Source organism: Neopelma chrysocephalum, unplaced genomic scaffold (assembly GCF_003984885.1).
Source record: "Neopelma chrysocephalum unplaced genomic scaffold, ASM398488v2 Primary Assembly neopelma1_23, whole genome shotgun sequence".
Lineage (NCBI taxonomy): Eukaryota > Metazoa > Chordata > Aves > Passeriformes > Pipridae > Neopelma > Neopelma chrysocephalum.
In genome coordinates, this window is record NW_020897691.1 from 36,279,079 (window position 1) to 36,300,097 (window position 21,019).

The following is a 21,019-nucleotide window of genomic DNA, read 5'->3' on the forward strand; positions in this document are numbered from 1 at the left end:
TGGTAAGGTAAAGGGTACTGGTGGTTCTTGCAGGGAGGATGCCAAGTGGGGAAGGGAGAGGGTTATCTGGTCCTTGCAGGGCTGGACATCAGCAGGTTTGAGAAGCAGGGCATTGTGGTGTAGGTTTATACAGACAAGGCACAGCAGCTTGCTAAAACATCCTAGCAAAACACTAAAAGGAGTCATATCCTATTAGGTGTAGTTTTACATGATTAAGTAAACAGAGTTCTGTTAGTCACCTTCTGTTTCTCCAAGAGCACTGGTACTACATTTTCACGTTGATGTTAGGTATTTCTACAAGCAGTGTAGTCAGGTCAGTCAGGACCGAGACCAAACAGTACTGCCTCTTGGTTGTGCTGCAGAAATGTTAGTGAGGCTGTGATACAGATTGGACCAGGCTGAACTGCTGAACAGTTGGTTTTGTCTTGCTTCAGCATCAAATGACTGAATTCATTGACAATATTTGAAATGAGGGATTTAGGCTTCACGTAAGCACATGTGTCTTCTGTGAGGCTTGTGATGCCCCATTTGTTCAAGTATAATCAGTGACTTTTTCATAAAAGCATCACACTATGGCTCATAGTTGTCCAGTGACCATTTAAAAACCTTCAGAACACTTTCCTTCCTGTTTGTGTAGCAGAGCTTTTTAGTCCTCATAACTTAATTGTCAGTCTAGTCTTTAATGGTGTTATTTTTTTGGTTTTTTTGAAATGCCAGCTTTATGTTTAGTTCTGTGTCTCTTCAGTTTTGCTTTAAAAATTGTAGTTTAATTCTGAGTAACAATTAGCTCACTTCTGGTTGTGCAGGATCCGGTTCTGAATCAAGAGAGATCTCCCACAGTTTTTGTCCTAAAAAAAAAAAAAAGTTGCAAAGAGAAAATGCCAGATTAATTTGCATTCTACCAGTAGGTAGTCAGTGTTGCATTTTCACTCTGTTTTCATTGTCTGCTGAACTTTTCCTTCACAGTGCTTTCTAAAGCCTTACATGAATAAAACTAACTGGGCAATTGTTTAACCAAATTTTAGTCATATTCTTTTTGTTTAGAAGTTTTCATGTAGTACCTGTTTCAGGTATGTGAAGAATCTTTGCAGGGGAGCTGCATAGTACTTGTGTGTGGTTTATCTGTTGCACAGAATAGTGAGGCAATTTTGGAAGCTTATTTCGAAGCACTGCAAGAGTTGGATTGGATGCAGGGGATTGAATTATCCTCCTCCATTTCTCCCTCTTTGGGGGTGATGGGACTACTAATACTCTCAGGAAATGCATCAAGTTGTTTGATGTCATATTGAATTTTGAGGAAGCTATACTTTTTAGAATTACGTAGTTTAGAATAAGCTGATACACTTCTTTTTCTTGTTTTGGTACCTTGTCTCTGCAAGCTTTAATTTTTGTCTGCTTTACTAGTTTGTGGGTGGCCACATGTCATCTGTGTTCCCACTCTCTGCCAAATCAACCGGAGTTTGAAATAACATCCAATGCTCACATCTGATCTGCCTTAAATCTGAACTCATGGTTGACGTGGTACACAGCGTTGGCACTTATGGTCATGTTTCTCTGCCTCAAATGGTTTGGTGACTGCAAACTGGAGTTCTGCATTTTTCATCTGAATTACATTCTTGCTTAGAAATTTGAGTAGATCACTGAACACTGTATCCCACCTCCCAATACCTTCAGAATAACTAAACAGAGGTTGTCACTGCCTTCCATAATAAATGTTTCCATCTATCATAACTACTGTTTTAGTTGAGATCAGTTTAAGGGGCTTTAAGTAACCTGGCCTAGTGAAAGGTGTCCCTGCCTATGGCAGGGAGCTTGGACTAAATGATCTTTAAGGTCCCTTTCAACCCAAACCATTCTATGATTCCGTGAAGACATCACCTGGTCAAAAGGCCAAAGGTGGATTTAAGACTTAGTAGGATGTGACTGACATGTGCTTCAGATCAAAGTTGTTAATATAATTCCCATATTTAGATAATTCACAATTGTCTTTCTAAATTTTTTTCACCAGCAATATCTAAATGTATTGAGGCAGGATGAATTTTTTTTCTCTTATTTCTTTCTCCTTTAGCCTGAAAAGGGCCAAGTGGTCTCGTTCTTTTGCAAGTAAGGTAATTAATAGTGACCTCCTCAGTTCAGAAGTGTTGCAGGTCAGAGTGCATAGTTTATGGATAGACAAGTTACTTAAACAGGACTGAAGTCACTTTTTAACATGTAATTTCAGTATTTACAGAAATTCTATACAAGCTATTTGCTTTCCACTGTACTTTTCTTAGAATAAAAGAATTCCTTGACCAAGGCTAGATTGGTCTTCATTAAGTCTGAAATACAATTAAAACTCTTAACAGAGAGAGCTTCCATACCTCATCGTGATGTTTGACAGTATAAATACAATTTCCTTCCAACCTCATCCTGTCCTAAAAGGACTATGGGAGGAGATCTTGTTGGCTACTTTGTCATTAATGTGGATACTCCGTTGCCAAGGGCAGGGATTACTGAGCTATGTGGCTTACGAGTAACTATTACTTTAATCTTCCTTCCTTTTCCTGTTCAACAAAAAAACACAAATGAAGGCAACTTATAAAAGCAGATGTCACAAAGAGCAAGAAAATGCATCATATTTTGAATTGAGGAAGGAGCTCTTACTCTCGCTGCAATCTTTAGTTGTATACAGACACCAGTTTGGATGTGGATTAGATTCTGTTTGTTTTCCCTACCCGCAGTAGCTGACATACTGAAATGGGAAACTTGTTGGAGTTGAGTATAAAATGGCAGAGGCGAAGTTTACAGGTGCGTATTAGACATGCAGAGGCTGAGTTCACAAGTGATGGTTGCTATGTGGCATGTGGGAAACAGAATGTATTCCTTTTAGGTAGCAGAAAGTAATCCAACCCACTTCTTAAGACTATGGGTGTGCAGTGTCACTTCAATGGATAAAAAGCATTCTTTCCTCCAGTAATACTGGACCTTTTGTCAGTCCTCCAACTGACCTTGTACTGCCTACTCCAACATTTTTGTTGTTCTGCATTTTGTCAGCTTGGTTAATCACAATATTTCTCTTTATTTTTATAGAGCAAATTCGATTAAAGAATATAAGAAATGTATATGGAAGATGCTTGTGGTACCGTTTGCGACTGTTACAACCGCAACAAAACATAATTCCTACAGTAAAGTATGTACATTTCATTTGCATGACTTTTCATTAAAGCAATTCTTACTGTTTTTTTAATAAAAATATATTTTCTGTAATCAAAGCAGCTGGAATTAGTTTTGTAGCATTGGCTTTTGTGTCACTGAAAAGACATTTGCAATCTGCTATATTTGAATAATTAGTAGTTAATCATTATTATTTAGTAGGGCTTGAAATCAAGATGGATGCTGTTTGTCCTGCATGAAGTATCTGTAAATGAAACCAGTGAACCTCAGCAGTAAAAAAAATAAGTAAACAATGCATTTATTTGTTCAGAAAAATAATTCTCGCTCACTGAAATTAGTAGTGCTAGGGATGTGTTTTGATTTAAATATTTAATATCTGAACATATATATTCAAATATACAAGAGTAATAATTTTGGATGTTTGAAGTCAATAGCTTTATATCCATACTCCCACTCTGAAAATATTTTTCTGCCTGTTTCAGCTTTGTGCATTTTGTTTTGTTTTGGTTTGGTTTTTTTTTTTAACACTGACTTTGTCTAAGATCAAGTCATCCTTTAAAAATAGGAAATACTATTGTATACCTGCTGAGGACAGACAGTTATAGAATGGAAAGATTCTTTGTGATAGTGGCTTGCGGCTTGCCTTTGTTAAAAACTAGGAAAAGAAATTAATGAGAAATCAGAGCAGCTCTTATCTGTGTCAAAGGTGGTATTGTAACTGAATTACTAATACCTGCTTTAGTGTTTTTTACTATTTTAATATTGTTTCTTGAAGACTGATAACAAATGTTATTTCTCATAATATTTCTTCTAATGTTATTTGTAGAATGTTGCTAGAGCTAGTGGATTTGTGTATTTAAAAAATTCTTTCTTCCAATCAGGAAAATAGTCCTCCTTGCTGGCTGGGCATTATTTTTGTTTCTTGCATACAAAGTTTCCAAAACTGACCGAGAGTATCAAGAATACAACCCTTATGAGGTGTTACGTTTGGATCCTGTAAGTAATAGCATCTTTCACTAGTCTGTGCTACTGTAACTGTATATTCTCTGTCTAGATGCCAAATTTGAGACTTGTTTTTTTGAAGTAAGTTACCTTTAGTGAATGTATCTACTGTTTTTATCCTTTTTGGCCTGGGAAAGTTGCTGCTGCATATTATAAAGTCAGTCATTACGGGTTTTTTTGCCTATATCTAATTTATACTAATATATATATATACTAATTTATAACTTTTGTATCTAGCTCCTTCAAAATTCTAATAACCTAATACAGTGAGGTGGGTTTTTTTAATCTATTTTGAATCTTATTCTGATGTTGTTTTCCTCTCTTGGTACAAGAAAACAAAATGAAACAAAAACTCTGCTTTGTACGCCCTGTGAAAAATCTTCTCAATAGCCATTTTTAGGGGTGCTGAAGAAACTGTATAAAAAGAATGTGAATTCATTTAATTTACGGTTGTCGTACAGCAATATTTCTCTTGTAAATGAGAAGTTTCACTGAAGAGTGTTGGTGATGCACATTTTGATGTAGTAAAGGTTACCTTGAATCTTGTTTGTATCTGTGAATGCAAACAACAAATTCTAATTAGTGATATACTAGCCAATAGGTTTATTAAACTGGGATAATAAAGGCATAATGCTTAACTAGAAAACAGATGCAGAGCTTTATTTATATTCAAGGACTGACTCAAAATGGATATAAAAAATTACATATCCCAAGGAGACAAATAGACCTTCTGAACAGCTCTCAAAGTCTTGTTTAATCTAGTCAAACTCTTCATCTTAACCACAATACCTTGAGCAAATTCTCTTCTTATGTTAATTGTTTCCTGATCCTAAGCTCCTCTTTTGAATAACAGTAGAATCATCTTTTCAGTTCTGAAGTCTGAGGTATGTTTCACTCTCAAGTCTAAGGAAGAACACTTGTGGATACAGCTCAACACAAGAATATGAATGAACTTTGAATGTACCTGTTTTGATTAAACTTGATGTATAGTGTTAGTGTGAGAGAACTTAATATGTATATAAACATTAACAAATACATCTCTTGCCATTAGTGATGTGGCTTGTCAGCACAGAAAAGCAGTGCCTTATGCTACAAAAGCCATTGTAGGTGATAAGTAGTGTGTAGCCTGTTTCTAGCTAGAGAGGTCTAACACCTGCCTGCCATGTCTAGAGGCAAGTTATTTAAATTCAACCCCTGCTCAGTTCCTCCATGACTGACTGATTGCTGACTTGAGTTCTCTCACTAACGCACAGGAAGGAACAAGATAAATTTTTACTCTTGAATGGTATCTGTGGGACACATGCAGTTTAAATGTATGTATATCTGGGTTAACTTTGATTAAACAAACCAGGCTAGGGATTAGGTCATCAGAGGATTTTCCTTTGTCATCTTTGGCAAATTTCTACAAATAACAGCCCAGAGGGCAAAAAGGTATGTATGTAGTGAATTATAACTTCATATTTATTAATGAAAACCTGTACACATGCGCAAGGCAAGTGCAGCTTACGCAGAGAAAGAAGACAATATTGGAATGTCTCAAGAATGGCAGGATGGAGCATACTGTCATAAGGACAAGCTGAATGAAAGCCAGAGATGTTACAAGGGGAATGAAGAGATGGGTTTGAAGATAGATAGTTGAAGTAGGGCCCAAAATAAGAGTCTGACATCCCAGAGTGTGTCTTATGTATTTCTTGCTATCAGGTGATATCTGTTAAATCCTCTTGAAAAACTTTTAAGTTGGACTACATGAAAATTAGCAGCTTTCATTTGTTACCATACAAATGGAACCTTGAGTCATTGCCAACCCTCCTGATAAAGTGATACAAATGTTGAAGTGTTGTTAGAGAATGGAAATGTTATTGTTGTTAAAAAAAAAGGCAGCAAAAAACTCCCCAAACTTAAACAAATGAAAAGGTTGCAGATTCAAGCGCTTTAAAGTTTTGATACACAGTAATTAATTTGCTTCTTTGCATTCACACTCTGGTCAAGATTAGTTTTTTTATTTTATGTTAGCATATCAGTTTATAACAAGAAGCTATTTTTTCTCCAGAAGATAACCACAACACAGACAAAGTCCAGATAATGTCCATATACCTTATTTTCTATATAATATCAGCACTTTCTTTTGAACATGGTATAGCCCTTTTTGAAGCACATCACTTAAATTAACTAATACATAAGCCACTCAGATATTATTACTGCAGTTTAGAGATGGGATCCAAGGCATAAAGATGAAGCTCAAAAGTGATTATTATTTTGATTCTTTAAGTAAGAAAATTGGCGCATTACATTTTTCTTATTTTTGCAAGTAGTTAATATAGGGATGCTCTGTATTCCAAACAGAGTGCTGACTGACACTGACTGTCCTAGGCTACTAAGCATTTCTGTAAGTCAGGCCTAATCTCTTTAGCCTAGCTTTTGAAAATAAGGAGTAAGCAATTAGTGATAGATAGAAAACTTGTCATCATGTCATCAGGGATCATATGCACCCTCTGTGTCAGAGAGAGAGAAAAAATTAATTTTGTTTTTTTTTGTGGACAGCATTCATGGGAGCTATGAAAACCCATCTCTACTCAACCAACTTGATTTCACCCCCCCTACTGTCCAGCTTCTGCTGCTTATCTGGCATTCTTCGTCTAGTCTTGAAACACCTGTTTTTACTGGAAGTCTAATTTATTATGGTGTAAATTCATCCTGTGCATTAAATGAGGCAGGCATGCTGTTGAAAAATAGTGTTCAAATATGATAGACAGACTGCATAAAGCGAGATAAAGCAACAGCAAGTGAAGCCTCAGGGTAGTTTTAATTCCTGGTTTAAATTTATTGAAATAGTACCATCATCTGTAAATAACTTCTTGTGTGTTTCTTATGCAGTTAATGTCAGCATACTAGGCTTCGCTACCACAAAAAATTGAAAAGTCACCATGGCAGTGGTTCTATGTTAGCAGATAAAGTTTCTTCTAATATGTTATCTGAACTTACTATAAAGTTTTGTGGGTTTTCTTGAGTAGTGAAGTTCACAGTCCAAGCTGAAAGTTAACACACAGGGGATTGTGTTGGTGGCATTTAACAATGTGCTGTAGTAGAATAAAAATCGATCTTTCTCGGGTATAGGTAATGTATTCCCTTTGTTCAAGAAGTTAGAAATAATTTATGGGTAGGATGATTCTAGTCAAAGGCATTCTTAAGCAGCAGGAAAACCCGCTGTTCCTGATGACTGACAGATTTATTTCTGCAGGCAAGCTGCAAGTGAACCATCATACTTGATCTATGAACTCTTGCTTAAATAGAAGAACTTCTGCTTAAATATTCTCACTGCAAGTGAGAATTCCTCATATTCATGAATATGTTTTAGAGAAGATAAGATTTGTCAAACAGATAAGAAGTCCTTCCTTTTTTCTATAGATGGATGAGCAAAATAACCTGGAAAAAACCAATACCCAGTCATCTGAATGTCTTTTTTTAGACTGTGACTTCTATCCTGATTTAAAAATATAATGGGTATAAGAATGTTATTAGAAAAATAATATAATAATGTTTTCATGGAATAGATATGTAGTTTCATGATCCTATGTTAGAACATAATTCTTTTGTTCAGAGAAATAATGTGCAGTGTATATTACAATTACATATATAAGAATGGATTTTATTTAAGAGATTTATTAATAAACTCAAACCTTTCCTTTTTAAGGGAGCAAGTATATCAGAAATTAAGAAACAGTACCGTGCACTATCGCTAAAATACCATCCAGATAAAGGAGGAGATGAAGTTATGTTCATGAGGATTGCTAAGGCCTATGCAGCGTAAGTTTCTTTTTTGCTCATACAAAAATGGGAATGTAATATTACGGGGAGGGAAACCTTTGTGATAATAGCAATGATGGCTGAAGCAGACAGGAAAAAGTGTATTTGGATAAGGAACACAAGTCAAAACGTCTCAGTTAGTTCAGTGCGTGTTTCTCTGTACGTGTTAGGAAGGATAATTTGTTTTGAAACTGTCAGAATACTATAAGGTGTTTGATCTTTGTTTCAAACTTCTGTGTCAGCTAGGAAAAAATGTTTCCAATGCAACACATGTTAAATCTTAGAGATGACAAAGAACAAAATGGGTGTTGTGGTTTTCAACCAACCAACCCCGTTGCAGCAATTTTGAAGCAATGCTTAGAAAATAAATACTCAGTTCATTTCATCTGGTGATAAAGCCAAGGAGTGACAGACAGCATTTTAACTCTGTTCCCATCTAGTGACAAAGATGTTTCATTCTGGTTCTGACTCAGTTTTCTCTCAGCTTACCCATCTCCCATTCCTTTTATGCTTGCCTTACAGTCCTGATTTTTTATATGGTGACTGTTTCACATTACCTGTGTAGTTCTTAAAAGCTGAATCCTTGAATCTTCTTTTCCTCTAGAGTATTTTTTGGTGTTATCTCTACTTACAGCTTTTTTTTTTTTAGTATCTGAAAGAAGATATCTAATATTAGAATTTGGTATAAAGGAAATCTCTCTTTATTGATTTTTTTTTTTCCCATAATCAAAATGTGGTTTGGGTTTTGTAATGCTGTTCATACATGGAATGTCAATACAGCTTTATAATCTTTTCTAGTCTAAATGATCATCTGTCAGAGTCCAGTAGTTTCTGCTCAGGTTCTTTTAGATATTCCACATGTGGAATACTTAATATCAAATTTGCTTAGAAGACAGTTAATGTGATACGTGATCTCTGACTTAGTGGAGCGATAAATTTGTGTTGTGTCTTTAGTATATTTTAGTATATTTTTCGAGTTAGACTTAGCAAAATACAGGAATTTCAATACACAGTTCAATCACAGTACCAATGGGATTCCAGTTACCAGTGTCATACATTCACTGTCACAATGCTGGGTGTCCCCAGGTGATGGGAAGCAATGTGTGGGTTGAGCCTGTTGTCTTCAAAATTCTTTTGCTAGTTGTCTAGTTTTTAGACTCTGTTGGGCTGAGCCAGGTGTGTACTCCCCCCATGCTGATCTCTCAAACTTGAGGAGACATTCATACTTTTTTAATGCACTCGAAGAAACATGTTGATAGGTGTTTTGTCTAAAACAAAGGCCACCTTCATGTCCCCTTTGTGCTGAGATTGAGTCAACTTCTTCGTAGCAAGCTGTGCTGAATCACTGTGGTCACTCAGTGGCATGGCACACTGCCCTTGCCCATCCCTCTGAGCCTTCTTCCATTGTAGGGATTCATTGGGTCAGTCACATCATTGAGAGCCTAGGAAGTTGGTGATTTCTGCTTTGAAGTCAGTTGTCCGTGTGGCTGACCTTACTGACTGAGAGTCCCGTTTGGGGCAAGGTGAGAAGGAGAACCAACACCATGCTCACTTGAGCAGTTTTGAAATCATATTTCTGCTTAAACACATCTGTAATCACTATGAAAGTCTCTTCAATAGCAAATTCTGGTATGGCTTTCTGAACTCCTGAAACATTTAAATTCTTTGCTTTGCAAGCTAGCACTCAAATGCTTGGTGCTACAGTTTGATACTTTGAAGACTAGTGCAAGGGCTGTGGCGGATGCATACCTTGAAGTAAATGACGGTGAAGTTCGTAAGCTGTGCTGTCTTGAAAGAATATAAAATTTACCCATTAAATGAGTCTGATTGTCAACAAATGCTAGACTCAGAAATGATCAGAAGATGCCTGGTTCATTCACTGAGTTTCTTCCATAAGACAAAATCTTCCATATAGCAGATGCATGGTATTGTGTTTTCTAAAGCAATATTCTTCCTTCTGGTAACAGGGATTCTGTTGAGATGGCATACTATTGCCAAGAAACTGGGATTACAGAACAGGCACAGAAACTGGAAGATTTAGAATGTGGTGTCTTGTTTAAGAAGAGAGAATTAAATTATGCAACGAGGGAGTCTTGGGAGAAAAAATAAACAAACAAACAAACCAAGAACCAAACACATGCTGTCAAAGGCTAACAGTCTAGAATACAATCATTAAAGGTCCATACGGATCACTTGTGCTCTATCAATTAATCTTTCATATTCACCTTCCTTCCAAAAACCCCAAAACGTTTTCGACCTCTGTTGTCTTTCAAAATTTGCTGTACTGTAACCTGGCATCAAAAAGTGCTCTTTGCTGATGGGTATGCACTCACTCTCGTGAAAGGGAGATGTGATTATTCTGTTTTCTGCACATGCATCTTGTGTGTCTGATTTCTTTTCCTGTCAGAGTGCTAAAAGAATTTGCCTGTGTATTATGAAGGAATACAGTAGTATTACATTAGATTTCACACAGAAAATAGCAAAATCTGTTTAGCTTGCCCAGCCGTCTTAAAAGGGTAATACGAATAGCACATTTTAAAGTTTCTGTATGTTACTGATTTAGAGAAGTATCTTTACTTCTGTATTAACTTAATATCTCTTCTTGTAACTAGTTTAACTGATGAAGAATCACGAAAAAATTGGGAAGAATTTGGTAATCCAGATGGACCACAAGGTAACAATTAGGAATGATAGAATTTTGTATATTGAGAGCTAATATCTGATCAGTTGATCAGTATTCAGTTCTTTATATGGTTATGTATAATAACTTTCTCCTGTGATTTGAAGCAATGCATCTTATCAATTCTTTGTTTGTCAAACTGGCTCTGAGGTGGTGGTAGCATGGAAAAGCAGGAAAGAGTTTGCTTTCATATTTCTCAAATTTCATATTATGTTGAAAAGAGAAGTGTTATTTTTTGGCTACTCGGCTGCAGTAGGTATCTAGAGAGACTTGCCAATGTTAATGGAGGTATAAGCAAAAAATAGAATAATACTTATCAGAAACTTGTCAATTTTAAACCTTTCTTGGTATTTATGACCAAATATTATAGATGTATATTGAAAAATAAACAACTACCAATAATGCAATGAACACACTTTGAAGGGATGTACATGAGGATGTGTATGTATTGAAATAAATACTGTATGCACATCTGCCTTCCATTTGCTGAAAGCGGTACTATTTGTGTGCCTGTGCCTCCTTCATCTTGAGGAGTTGAGGTGATTATCCCATTGTAGATTATTTTCATGTAGTTACCTGCCCAGGAACAATCCTGGTGATGGTGCATCAAAGTTGTACAGTAGGTGATCCAAATTAAAACAATATAAGACTGAAAGTTAGTAGTTTTTTTTCCCTGTTTGCAGTTGTGTGAGTTGCTTATAAAACATTTTTGTGACTGTTGTTTAAGTGGCTATTACAGGCAAAATTGAAACCTGCCGTTTGTTAGGGTAGGCTTCCATAGATCTGTGCTGTTGATGCCCTGTAGTTTAGGGGACTAAGTGTATACTATGTATCTATGTGAAATGAGTTACAGCCAGCTTGGAAGTAGTAAATGGGATTTGTAACTTAATTATGAAATTACAGTGAAGTGAGGGAACTCTGTGTTGTAAATTCTTCTTGTGAATTGTATCCATCCAATGTGGGAGATTAATTTTTAAGAAAAAAAAACCAACCCCAGCCCTTGAACCAGTGTTTCAAAGAAACAAAAAAGAAATCTTCCCTCTCCTTTCAAAAAACCAGCTCTGCCAGCAGTCTGACAAAGGCATTTTTGATAGATTAAGGTGGTGGTTAACTTTCTATAACCACTGTGTTTTGTAACATAGCAGTTTCTTTCAGCTCCTAGCTTCTTGTGGTTCCCTAACCGTGCAGATAGGAGGTCTCTGTCCCTCTTGCTGCAAAATAAAAATAAAATCTTTTGTCAGAAATACCGTCACAATATTAGCAAAATGGTACTTTAAGTTTTAGACTGGTATATGCACGAATAGCTTTCCTAGGAGTTTTCTCGATATAAAGTTGTTTTTTACATCCACAAGCTAATAACTTAACGTTGCTAAGGCATAGGATTTCAAGTTCGGCAGTATGTCAGCATCCTTGAATGAACTTGAGGCTGTGACTTAAAAGAAAACTCAGCCAAAAGTTGAGAATTTAAAGGCATGAAGATCATTGTGCGGTTGGCTCAGTGATTGTTTTCACAAACTTAAGGGACTTTGGGTTCCCGGAGGGCAAAATTAAATGATACTTCGATAGGGCAGCAGTTCATACTGTGTGTGAAGCCTCCTCCTTTTCTGAAAACTCTGTCTCAGACTACAGTGGAATTAGAGTTCTCTGCTTTATTTCTAGACCTCTCATTACTGCTTCATCTGAAGAGTAGGAGAAGTCCCTTAAATTTTCTCTCTTCCTCCTCAATTCTGTAACCTTTCTTTCAATGTTCCACTTTGAAATGTGGGGAGCTTTCTAATTTAATGAAATTCGTATTCTCTTCATTTCTACATCTGTAGCATAAAAATCTGTATCCAGGCTCCATACTCTAGTTTTCTAGTTCTGTATAGTCAAAGAATGGATATGGTCCCTTACAGAGGTATTTTCTGGGATGAGATGAAGCACATCCTGGTGTTAGACACATCTAACCAAGTTAAATTTGGTACATCCCCCCCTCTGTGCCTAGCAAAGAGGAACAGTGAGCAGTATTCCTCTCTATCCAACTGTAACTTAATGTGGTAAATTCACTGGTATTATTTTGTTGAACTGCTGTGCTTGAGGTGTGGGTAAGTCTGTCAGATGTTTAATTTCAGTCTCAACAAATTATAGTTTTCAACTTAATTATAAAACATTAGGCTTGTGTATAACAACTGTTTGTCTGAATTGATGGCTATCACAGTCTGCTGGAAATAGTATCAGAATAGTATCTAAGTACATAGGGATCCTAGTCTGTCCTTATTAAAGGCATTACTCCTCATCGATACCTGCTAGTACTGAGGAAAGCATGTTTTCCTTTTAAGCAGGTTCTAGAAATCTGTAGTCTGTTTTTTTTTTCTTCCACCCCTTCGTTTCATAGAACTTTCAGTATTGAGAAAGATAGTGTTTGCAAAATTTAATTTATTACCACTGAAGTGTCTGAAGACAAGCTATTTTATGCTATTCTGCATTCAGATCTGAATGCCGCAGATGTTACTGTTGGAGAATCATGTCTTCCTTTTTGTGCAGCCTAACTCCTTTTGAATTGAAAAATATTCCTTCTTCTTATCCATCACACAGAAATTTGAACTGACAGAGGGTTTCGTGTTTACAATTTACATCTTAACACAGTTTCCTAAAGGTACAAACTAATAAAACTTCCCACAGAAGTCATTTACTCAGACCGTTTTCATGTGTTTACTGAACTATACGTATTCATTGCTGAAAACTCTGCAATGTAAAACTCATAAATCTTTCAATCTGTGAAGTCTTTTTTTCATAAGAGACAATATTTATTAATATATATTTCACTGCAATGTGTTAAGCTAAAATATTTGGTATTTCAGATGTATTTAAGTCTTGTTATTTTATTGCATACTTGTTTCTAGTACGTTTCTTGATTTTGCTATATTTGTTAAATTTTTGCTTATTGACGTGGTAAACATGAAGATTTTTTGTAGGTTGGTTGTTTTGTTTGTTTGTTTGTTAGGCATAATGTGACTTTAAAACTGTTCCTTAATATTTTATAGTGAATTTATTTTCTTTCATCCTGCAGCTACAAGCTTTGGTATAGCTTTGCCAGCTTGGATTGTGGATCAGAAAAATTCGATTTTGGTGAGTCAGCTTACTTAGCTTAGGATTTTAAGGTGAACTTTCAAGTGTTCACCTTAAAACATTTGTGCCTCATACTGCACGTTTTTAGTCTAAATACGTAGTTAATAATACTTTGGTCCAAATGCATATCTTTGAAGCAAATTTCAGGAGTCATAAGTATTAGAGTAGCTTAAATCTAATGTTTGAAAGTATTAATATGCTTGGAAAAGTCTCATTCCAATGATAATGAGGCTGCACTGTGGTCACCCCTGCTACAAAGTGTGTGTTTACTGTTGCAAGAAAACGCACATGGAACTGTTTCCTAGGTTTCTGTAGTTGCATTTGGTTTGCTAGTGATGGTATAATCATACAGGGGCTAAATGTTGTATCTGTTGCATTTGTTGCTCTAAGGTATTTGGCTTAACCACTTGATTTCTTTTAATCATTCCTGTCCACTGCATCACAGTTTAGCTGCCAACTTTTTAATTATTAAAGAAACTGTCCTGAGACAATGCATGAATCATTTAAAAGATTACTCACACTAAACTGATACTCCTTATTTAAACCCTACCCATCTAATTATATTACTTGTAAGTTGTTCTTCAGAAATGATGACAGGTATTATGCAATAAATTTACATTAATTTGTGGTAGGCTTGTGCTAATAATACTTGACTGTATTTTAGAATTAAGATTAAACAGGTACCTAATGCAGTGTGTTTCATATTTTTTCTCTAGGTTTTGTTTGTATATGGATTAGCATTTATGGTTATTCTTCCAGTTGTTGTGGTAAGTATTATCTGATTAATATTCTACCCTCTGTAAGCAAGCAGTAAACAAAGCTTTCTTGGATATAGAGTTGCTAATTCTTGCCTTTCATGGAGGGAGAGCGCAAGTGAGTCTTTTTTTTAGTGCATGTGTTTTTTTTATTGTGAAAAAAGTGTAACTACTGTAGAGTTTCCAGAAAAATGCAGTGCCATGATAGAGAGGGAGCTGCAGGGAAGATATTAGATATCACAAAAGTTACTTAGTTATGTAATCTGTCTTGTACCTTCTTTCATTTTTCTGAAGAAAATTAATATGAGGGGATGAGCTCAAGAGGATATTCAGTGCAGTTACAGTAGAGCCAAGACTGAGATGTCTGTAGCTGGTGGTGCTAGAATAATTACTGCATGTGGAACAGGTTGTTGATTTGATTTCTCCTGGCTGGCTTTGTTTTCATAACTTCAGTTTTTATTGATCTTCTGTACACCATGAGATGTCTGCCCTTGAGATTTCTTTGTGTGAGGAATCAATTGCTAGATGAGTGTTATTTCAGGGATTTGGTTTGCCCTACAGTACTGCTTTTGAATGATGTCCCTTATCCAGTGATTGTACATTTGGGGTATGACATGAAGAAAGACTCAGAAAATTGACACTCAAACCCCTTCATGTTCCGGGGAAGAAGACTTTCATTTGAGAAGGTGTCCTGAGGTCTTTGCAGCTGCATGCATCAATGTGTGCAGAAATTCAGCCAGACATTATCCCTTCCCTTTGAGAGTCTTTCTGTGTAATTGAAGATTTAGTGTAGAAAATTGAATGTGGTGATTTCAGCAAGTTGTTGAATAAGACGTCTAAAATCCAGGGTGCAATGTCTACCTGTTTTTCACGTCTCTCCTTTTAGGTTTCAGTTGGTGTCTGTTGATGCTTTTTTGCATACATGTACTTTTAGTGATTTATACCAGGTTTATCATAGCTTGAGAGAAAGTAAACATCCTTTGTGTTGGTACAAAGAAATGTTCTGAGCACAGAAAAAATCATTTACCTCTTCTTGCCCCATACCAGATGTAGGATTCTACATTCAGACTTGTCACTGTAAATTTCTTTTATAGTCAGTGAAGAGGAATAGTAATTTTTATGAAGCAAGTTATTTTGTCATTTCATTCTAAAGTAGACATACAAGATGATTCATGCCTTTAATGGGCCCCTTTCTCTTTTATGAATCAATAAAGAAATCGAAGTTGACGACAATGTAGTCATCCTATAGTTGATAGGCAACTGAAATAAAGTAAGGCTACTTGGACCCTTTGAATCCAGATCAACAAAAAGGAAAATACTGATATGTAGTTCTTTCCAGACCTCTGCTGACCTAAATAATGTTTTGTATATGAGGTAAGAGACACGAGCTACATCAGAAGCAGTTAGGGCAGCCTCTTTCATGTAGATTTGGACTAACTGTAGTTACATTTTTCTTCCAATATCAGTGCTTAGACAAAAATTTGAGATCTGCGGGATTGTAATAGAAATTTTTCCGCAGAAAAACTTTTTATGAAGTTGTGTACTGTTTTGTGTCAGGGTTCATCTATTCTTGGAAGAATCAAACTTAATTTGTTGAGAAGATTGTGGGGAGCCAGTCTTATAGCATTTCCTAAATAATTAAGTAGATTGCACGGTTCTTGCTATAGTTGCCTATCAAATGAATAGCAGTAAGTTACTACTTTAATGCTTGTTCTCTTCCCTTATGGTAAACTTAACAACAGATTGAGAAGTATCTTCAAGGTTTTTTCTCATGTTAAGTGAGCTTTAGTTACAGGGAGAAGTTTAATAAACAGACTGCAGTTTATAACCCATCACACCATTTTTCTGAAAATATATTACAGAGTACAATCACTGTAGAGTGAGTTTCATAATTTCAGGCACTGGTGTAATGCTAGTTATTCAATTCTTGGAGTGTTGCTGAAGGTTTGGAAAACTTTTTCTGTCTACCTGAAGGCATATGGCTTAATTCTGAAAATCTACCGCAAGAGCACTGTGCTGCCTCCAGATTCCTCTTCTCAGAAGTGTTTTCTGATTAGATTATTTAAATTTTTTTTTTTTTGCAAATTTTCTCATAGTGAAATAAATCTCATATTTGTTCTTGGTTTGGCCTTGGTCTGACTAAAGTGAATTTGATTTGAATGCTGTGTTGCACTCCTTAGAGTGGTACACAGAGTGGTAAATCGTATGATGATTTACTGATGATTTACTGTTTAGTGAGTTCACTAAAACAACATCAGAAATAAACAAAGCCTTGAATATGTGTGCAGCTGTATGTCCTTGGGGGAATTCCCTAGGCTAGAGGTCATCCAAAAACGTATAGCATCAGATTCTCTCAGATGAATTTATCACTGTGCTTTTAATATTTGTGTCAGTAAATATTTTTTTTCATTTCCCTCTCTTTTCGGAAATTCAGTTGACCTTAACATTGGTAAAGTCAGTTGGGTTGAATTACCTGATTGTCAACAGACATGAGGTCATCCAGTTTTGTTGTGTTTCCATATATCTGACATCAGCTTGTTCTTGTTGAATGTCTCAGGGTTCCTGGTGGTACCGATCAATACGATATAGTGGAGATCAGATTCTCATTCGGACAACTCAAATATATACATATTTTGTCTATAAAACACGGAACATGGACATGAAACGTAAGTAAAAGGCATCTTGCAATGCCGATGTGCTCATCTAGAAATGTCAGTCTGCTGATATTTAAATACTCCTACTTTATAAGCCTTTGTTAGGTTAAAATAATGTTTTTGGTTCTTCTAGAGCATTTTTAAAACTTCATTTTGTTTCAGAGGAAGAGTACTCTGTAAGAAGACTTAAGTATTTGGGAGAGGGAGTTGTATAGATCTATATTTATGTCCATCTATACATTAAAAAAAGAAAAAAGGATATTGCATGTTGGGAAAAATATGCTGACCTGCCTGTAACCCTCAGTTACTATGTGGCCACTAGAAGCCAACCTCTATCTGTGTGGTTTTTTCTGTTAGTGCAACAAACTAGGCTTTGGGAATTTTCTAGGGGCTGTCATAAAAAATTTATATTCATGAAGAATGAAATAGCATTTCTGGTTCTCTATTATTACTTGTTATATTAGAGCTAAATTTCTGTTTAAAAATTTTGCTTTCAATTTTAAAGGAATCAAAAAACCCTTTTTCTGGGGAAATCTGTTGATGCATTATGTTGGTGCAGAATTTTACCTTTCGATTTGGGGGCTGGCATGGCCCTGAAGAATCAGCATAGTACTAAATACTTCTAGATTGGATTTAACTAGATTGCTTGCTCAGAGCAATTGAGAAGCAGAGTAGAAGAGTCCCCAAAACCTTCTAAAAAGGTTCATTAAAATATTTTCTTACTCCTTTGAATTGCTCTGTTTTTCAACTTTAGATTTGCTGGAAGAGTGCTGAAGTCTGCTCTTTGATACATCCTTTTCCTACTGAGCAGAAGTGCTTCACAGATAATCCAAGAGGTGTAGGAGATAAGAGTATGGAAATATATTAGCCTTCTACTCGCAGCACACATGGATTTATGTGTGGGATTAGTTCAGACCAGTTTATATTCTTTGTAAATCTTATTCTTTATAATCTTATGCTTTTTTTTCTCTCCAGCTAGGTGAGAAAGGAGGAATTGGGAGAATAGGTGAGACGTTAGAAGCTTAGGGAGATCACTTCAAACCTTGTCTCTTCCTTCTCCAAACTTGTTGTCAACAGTAGATTATTTCATGTTGAACCTTGCTCAGAACCATAGCTTCGAGACTTGCCTTATCTCTCCTACAGATTCGGTTAAAAAGCCAACTCTAGGTTTAAGTGGCCTTTTTTAAGGACTTAACACTTTCAGGTAGTCCTGGAATCAGGGACAGGTCAGGTTTTTTTATACTGAGGTCTGTTGTGCAGTGTGAATTAAAAATGAGGTGCAGCTGAGGTAGCTTAGACAAACCACACAGTGATCAGGTAAGGCTTGGTTGTGAATTCCACAGTGGTGTGGTATCAGTGCAAAAACTCAGGGCTTAAACCTGGGCAAATGTAGTCAAACTGGGCTAGCTAAATGGTGGGACAGACCTGCATGACTTGCCTTCTTTAAGGTATTTTTTCAGGCTTCAGGCAAACTTTTTAAAATTTCCTTTCCCGAGGATCCACAGTTGTTGATCTTAAATAATGGGAAGATATTTATAGTTTTCTGAAACTCTTCAATATGCTTTGCTCAGGAAGTGAATAGATAATCGAGGGTGGAAATGAAAATTGATGCTCAGGGAACTTGACTCATTTTTAGTAGCTGGAATTCACTGGGCACTGCAAGTAGGCATAAATAACTTTGATTGCTCAGAAGCAAACTTGCTCAAAATTTAAGAAAGAAGCTTGAGTAACTATTGCTGAAAATGTTATTTTAACTGGAGCAAATGATTCCCTAGTTTTCTCCGACTGTCTATGGGTGAGGGGTCTTAGATGTTCATGAGCGGAAAGCTTATGATGGGACTAAAATACCCAGTTGTGTAGGGCTTTTGTCTTAATTACCCAACAGATTGTTTTGAGTTAGTATGAATTTTCCTGATCACATTAGGAAAAGAGCAGTCCATCATCTCTGTGCAATTTTTTGCAGGGATATTTATTGAATTGCTTTTCTAATAATTAAAAGAATTTTTTGGGGTGAATTTTCAATGCTTACTGAACAGAAAATTGAGTTGAAATTTTATCCCTTCTGCCTCCCCCTTCAGTACACATCATCGTACTGCTGCAGGCATATGGATTGCTGAGAGGAATGGTTCTGTGAGCCTGCAGTAGTAGTCAAACTGCTTTGCAGTGATGTCTGCTAGTCCTAAAGAAGCCTAATTTTGTTTTTGTGAAGACATTTAGTGTCAAATGCTGGACTTGTTGCTGTGCAAAATGGAGCATTGAGTGATCTCCTTTGTCTCGGGCCAGGCATTGATTCTTTCCTCCTTTGCCCTGTGGCAGTACTTACTGATCCACTAGAGAATGTGGATATTCATGGTTGTTGGAGGAAGAGTGGGAGTAAGTTTTATGGCTGAAGGTTCTGAAGAATCAGTCGATGGCTTAGGATCCTGTTGACATTTTCTTTGTCTTACTCCATTATCTTTGCAGGGCTTATCATGGTTTTAGCAGGGGCATCTGAATTTGATCCTCAGTACAATAAAGATGCAACGAGCAGACCGGCAGACAACATCTGGATACCACAGGTCAGTTACATCAGGAGATGTTCAATAAATAACTGACCCCTTCAAGGGAAGATGGAGATGGTGCTTCTAGGTGACCAGCTGACAGAATTCAAGTTCTCAAAGCATTAATTTTGTTGAGATATAACTGTATCCCTTTAGAAATAGGAATTAGAAGCTAGACTTGTTTTAAACTTTTTTAAAAGAACAGATAACATTAATTGGTACTAATGCTTATTTTAAATGGAATCAGTTTAGTATATAGACTGCTGGGTTCAACTTTTGGGGAAGGGCAAACTAAATAAGAAATTAAAGTGTCAGTCCTTATAAATTTTGAGTACTGATATAAGGAGGTAATCACCATTTGATAAGGTTCTTTTAAATCATTACCACAGATCTAGTTGAGTATGTTAATACTGAAATAAAATTATTATCCAATGTCTGAATTAATAATGTCTTGAAATATTATAAAGATTCCTCCATGAATGTCTGTTCCCCTCTGGTTTCCTTTTATATTCATTTCCACTCGGTGTTTCCAACAGAGATGCCATAATGCATACTGTGGCATATAATTATTACTAGCAGAGTTTTAGGAAGTCTTATTTATCAGGAACTAACACTTGGGTTTTAAGAAGTTTAAAGCACAGTATCCAAATGCTCCAATGAAAATGTTTTGAATTGGCAAAAGGAGAGGAGGTAGTCTCACAGATTTAACCTTTTATGCACACAATGGAATTTTCTTGTTGTAAACATATTTTCATGACCTAAACATAAAGAAAATAGACTGAGATACCTCTTTACTTAGTTGTCGTTGTCTCCTTTACAAATTTTTTATGATGCTGTAGACTTGAAGAGTAGGAAATGGAAAGGTGAGGTTTTTCAGCAGTCGTAGCAAAAGGTTGGAAAAGATCACCTTGATCATCAGTTCTTTTCCCATGCTGTTGCAAGCATTGGCATTTTGCAAGCCCTTTACATTTAATCATTCATTATTTAAAAGGCAGTCAAGTCTCCTGTAACTGTATCCTACTGAGAAGCTGTTCCAGAACTTGCTGTTCTAGTGGTTAGGAGTCTTGTTTGTGACCAATTTATAGCCTTGGTTTCTATCATCACTATTCTGGAGTCAAAATGATTCTTGTTATCTGTCCTTAATGCATCTATAGACAGAAGCAATAGCCCATTAGTTACCTTTTTGTTTTTATTTTGCTAAACTGGAAAAGCTGCTGTCTTTTATTCCCCTCTTTTCCAAAAGGCTCTTTATTTCCCTCCTCCTGCTACATGCTGGAAGGGGTACTGTTTCCTGGAAATATATTTCTAACTTTCACATTATTT

General features: G+C 36.1%; 1 protein-coding gene across 1 annotated transcript in view; it reads left to right on the forward strand.

Moving 5' to 3' along the window:
• Positions 1 to 21,019, forward strand: part of SEC63 (SEC63 homolog, protein translocation regulator) — a 61,553-nt gene that overhangs the window by 15,702 nt on the left and 24,832 nt on the right. Inside the window, exons 2-9 of the mRNA XM_027693820.1 lie at positions 3,070 to 3,169; positions 4,035 to 4,149; positions 7,847 to 7,959; positions 10,572 to 10,633; positions 13,689 to 13,747; positions 14,464 to 14,514; positions 17,060 to 17,168; positions 19,620 to 19,714. Coding sequence (XP_027549621.1) covers positions 3,070 to 3,169; positions 4,035 to 4,149; positions 7,847 to 7,959; positions 10,572 to 10,633; positions 13,689 to 13,747; positions 14,464 to 14,514; positions 17,060 to 17,168; positions 19,620 to 19,714 — 704 coding nt within the window. The remainder of the gene's footprint in view (positions 1 to 3,069; positions 3,170 to 4,034; positions 4,150 to 7,846; positions 7,960 to 10,571; positions 10,634 to 13,688; positions 13,748 to 14,463; positions 14,515 to 17,059; positions 17,169 to 19,619; positions 19,715 to 21,019) is intronic.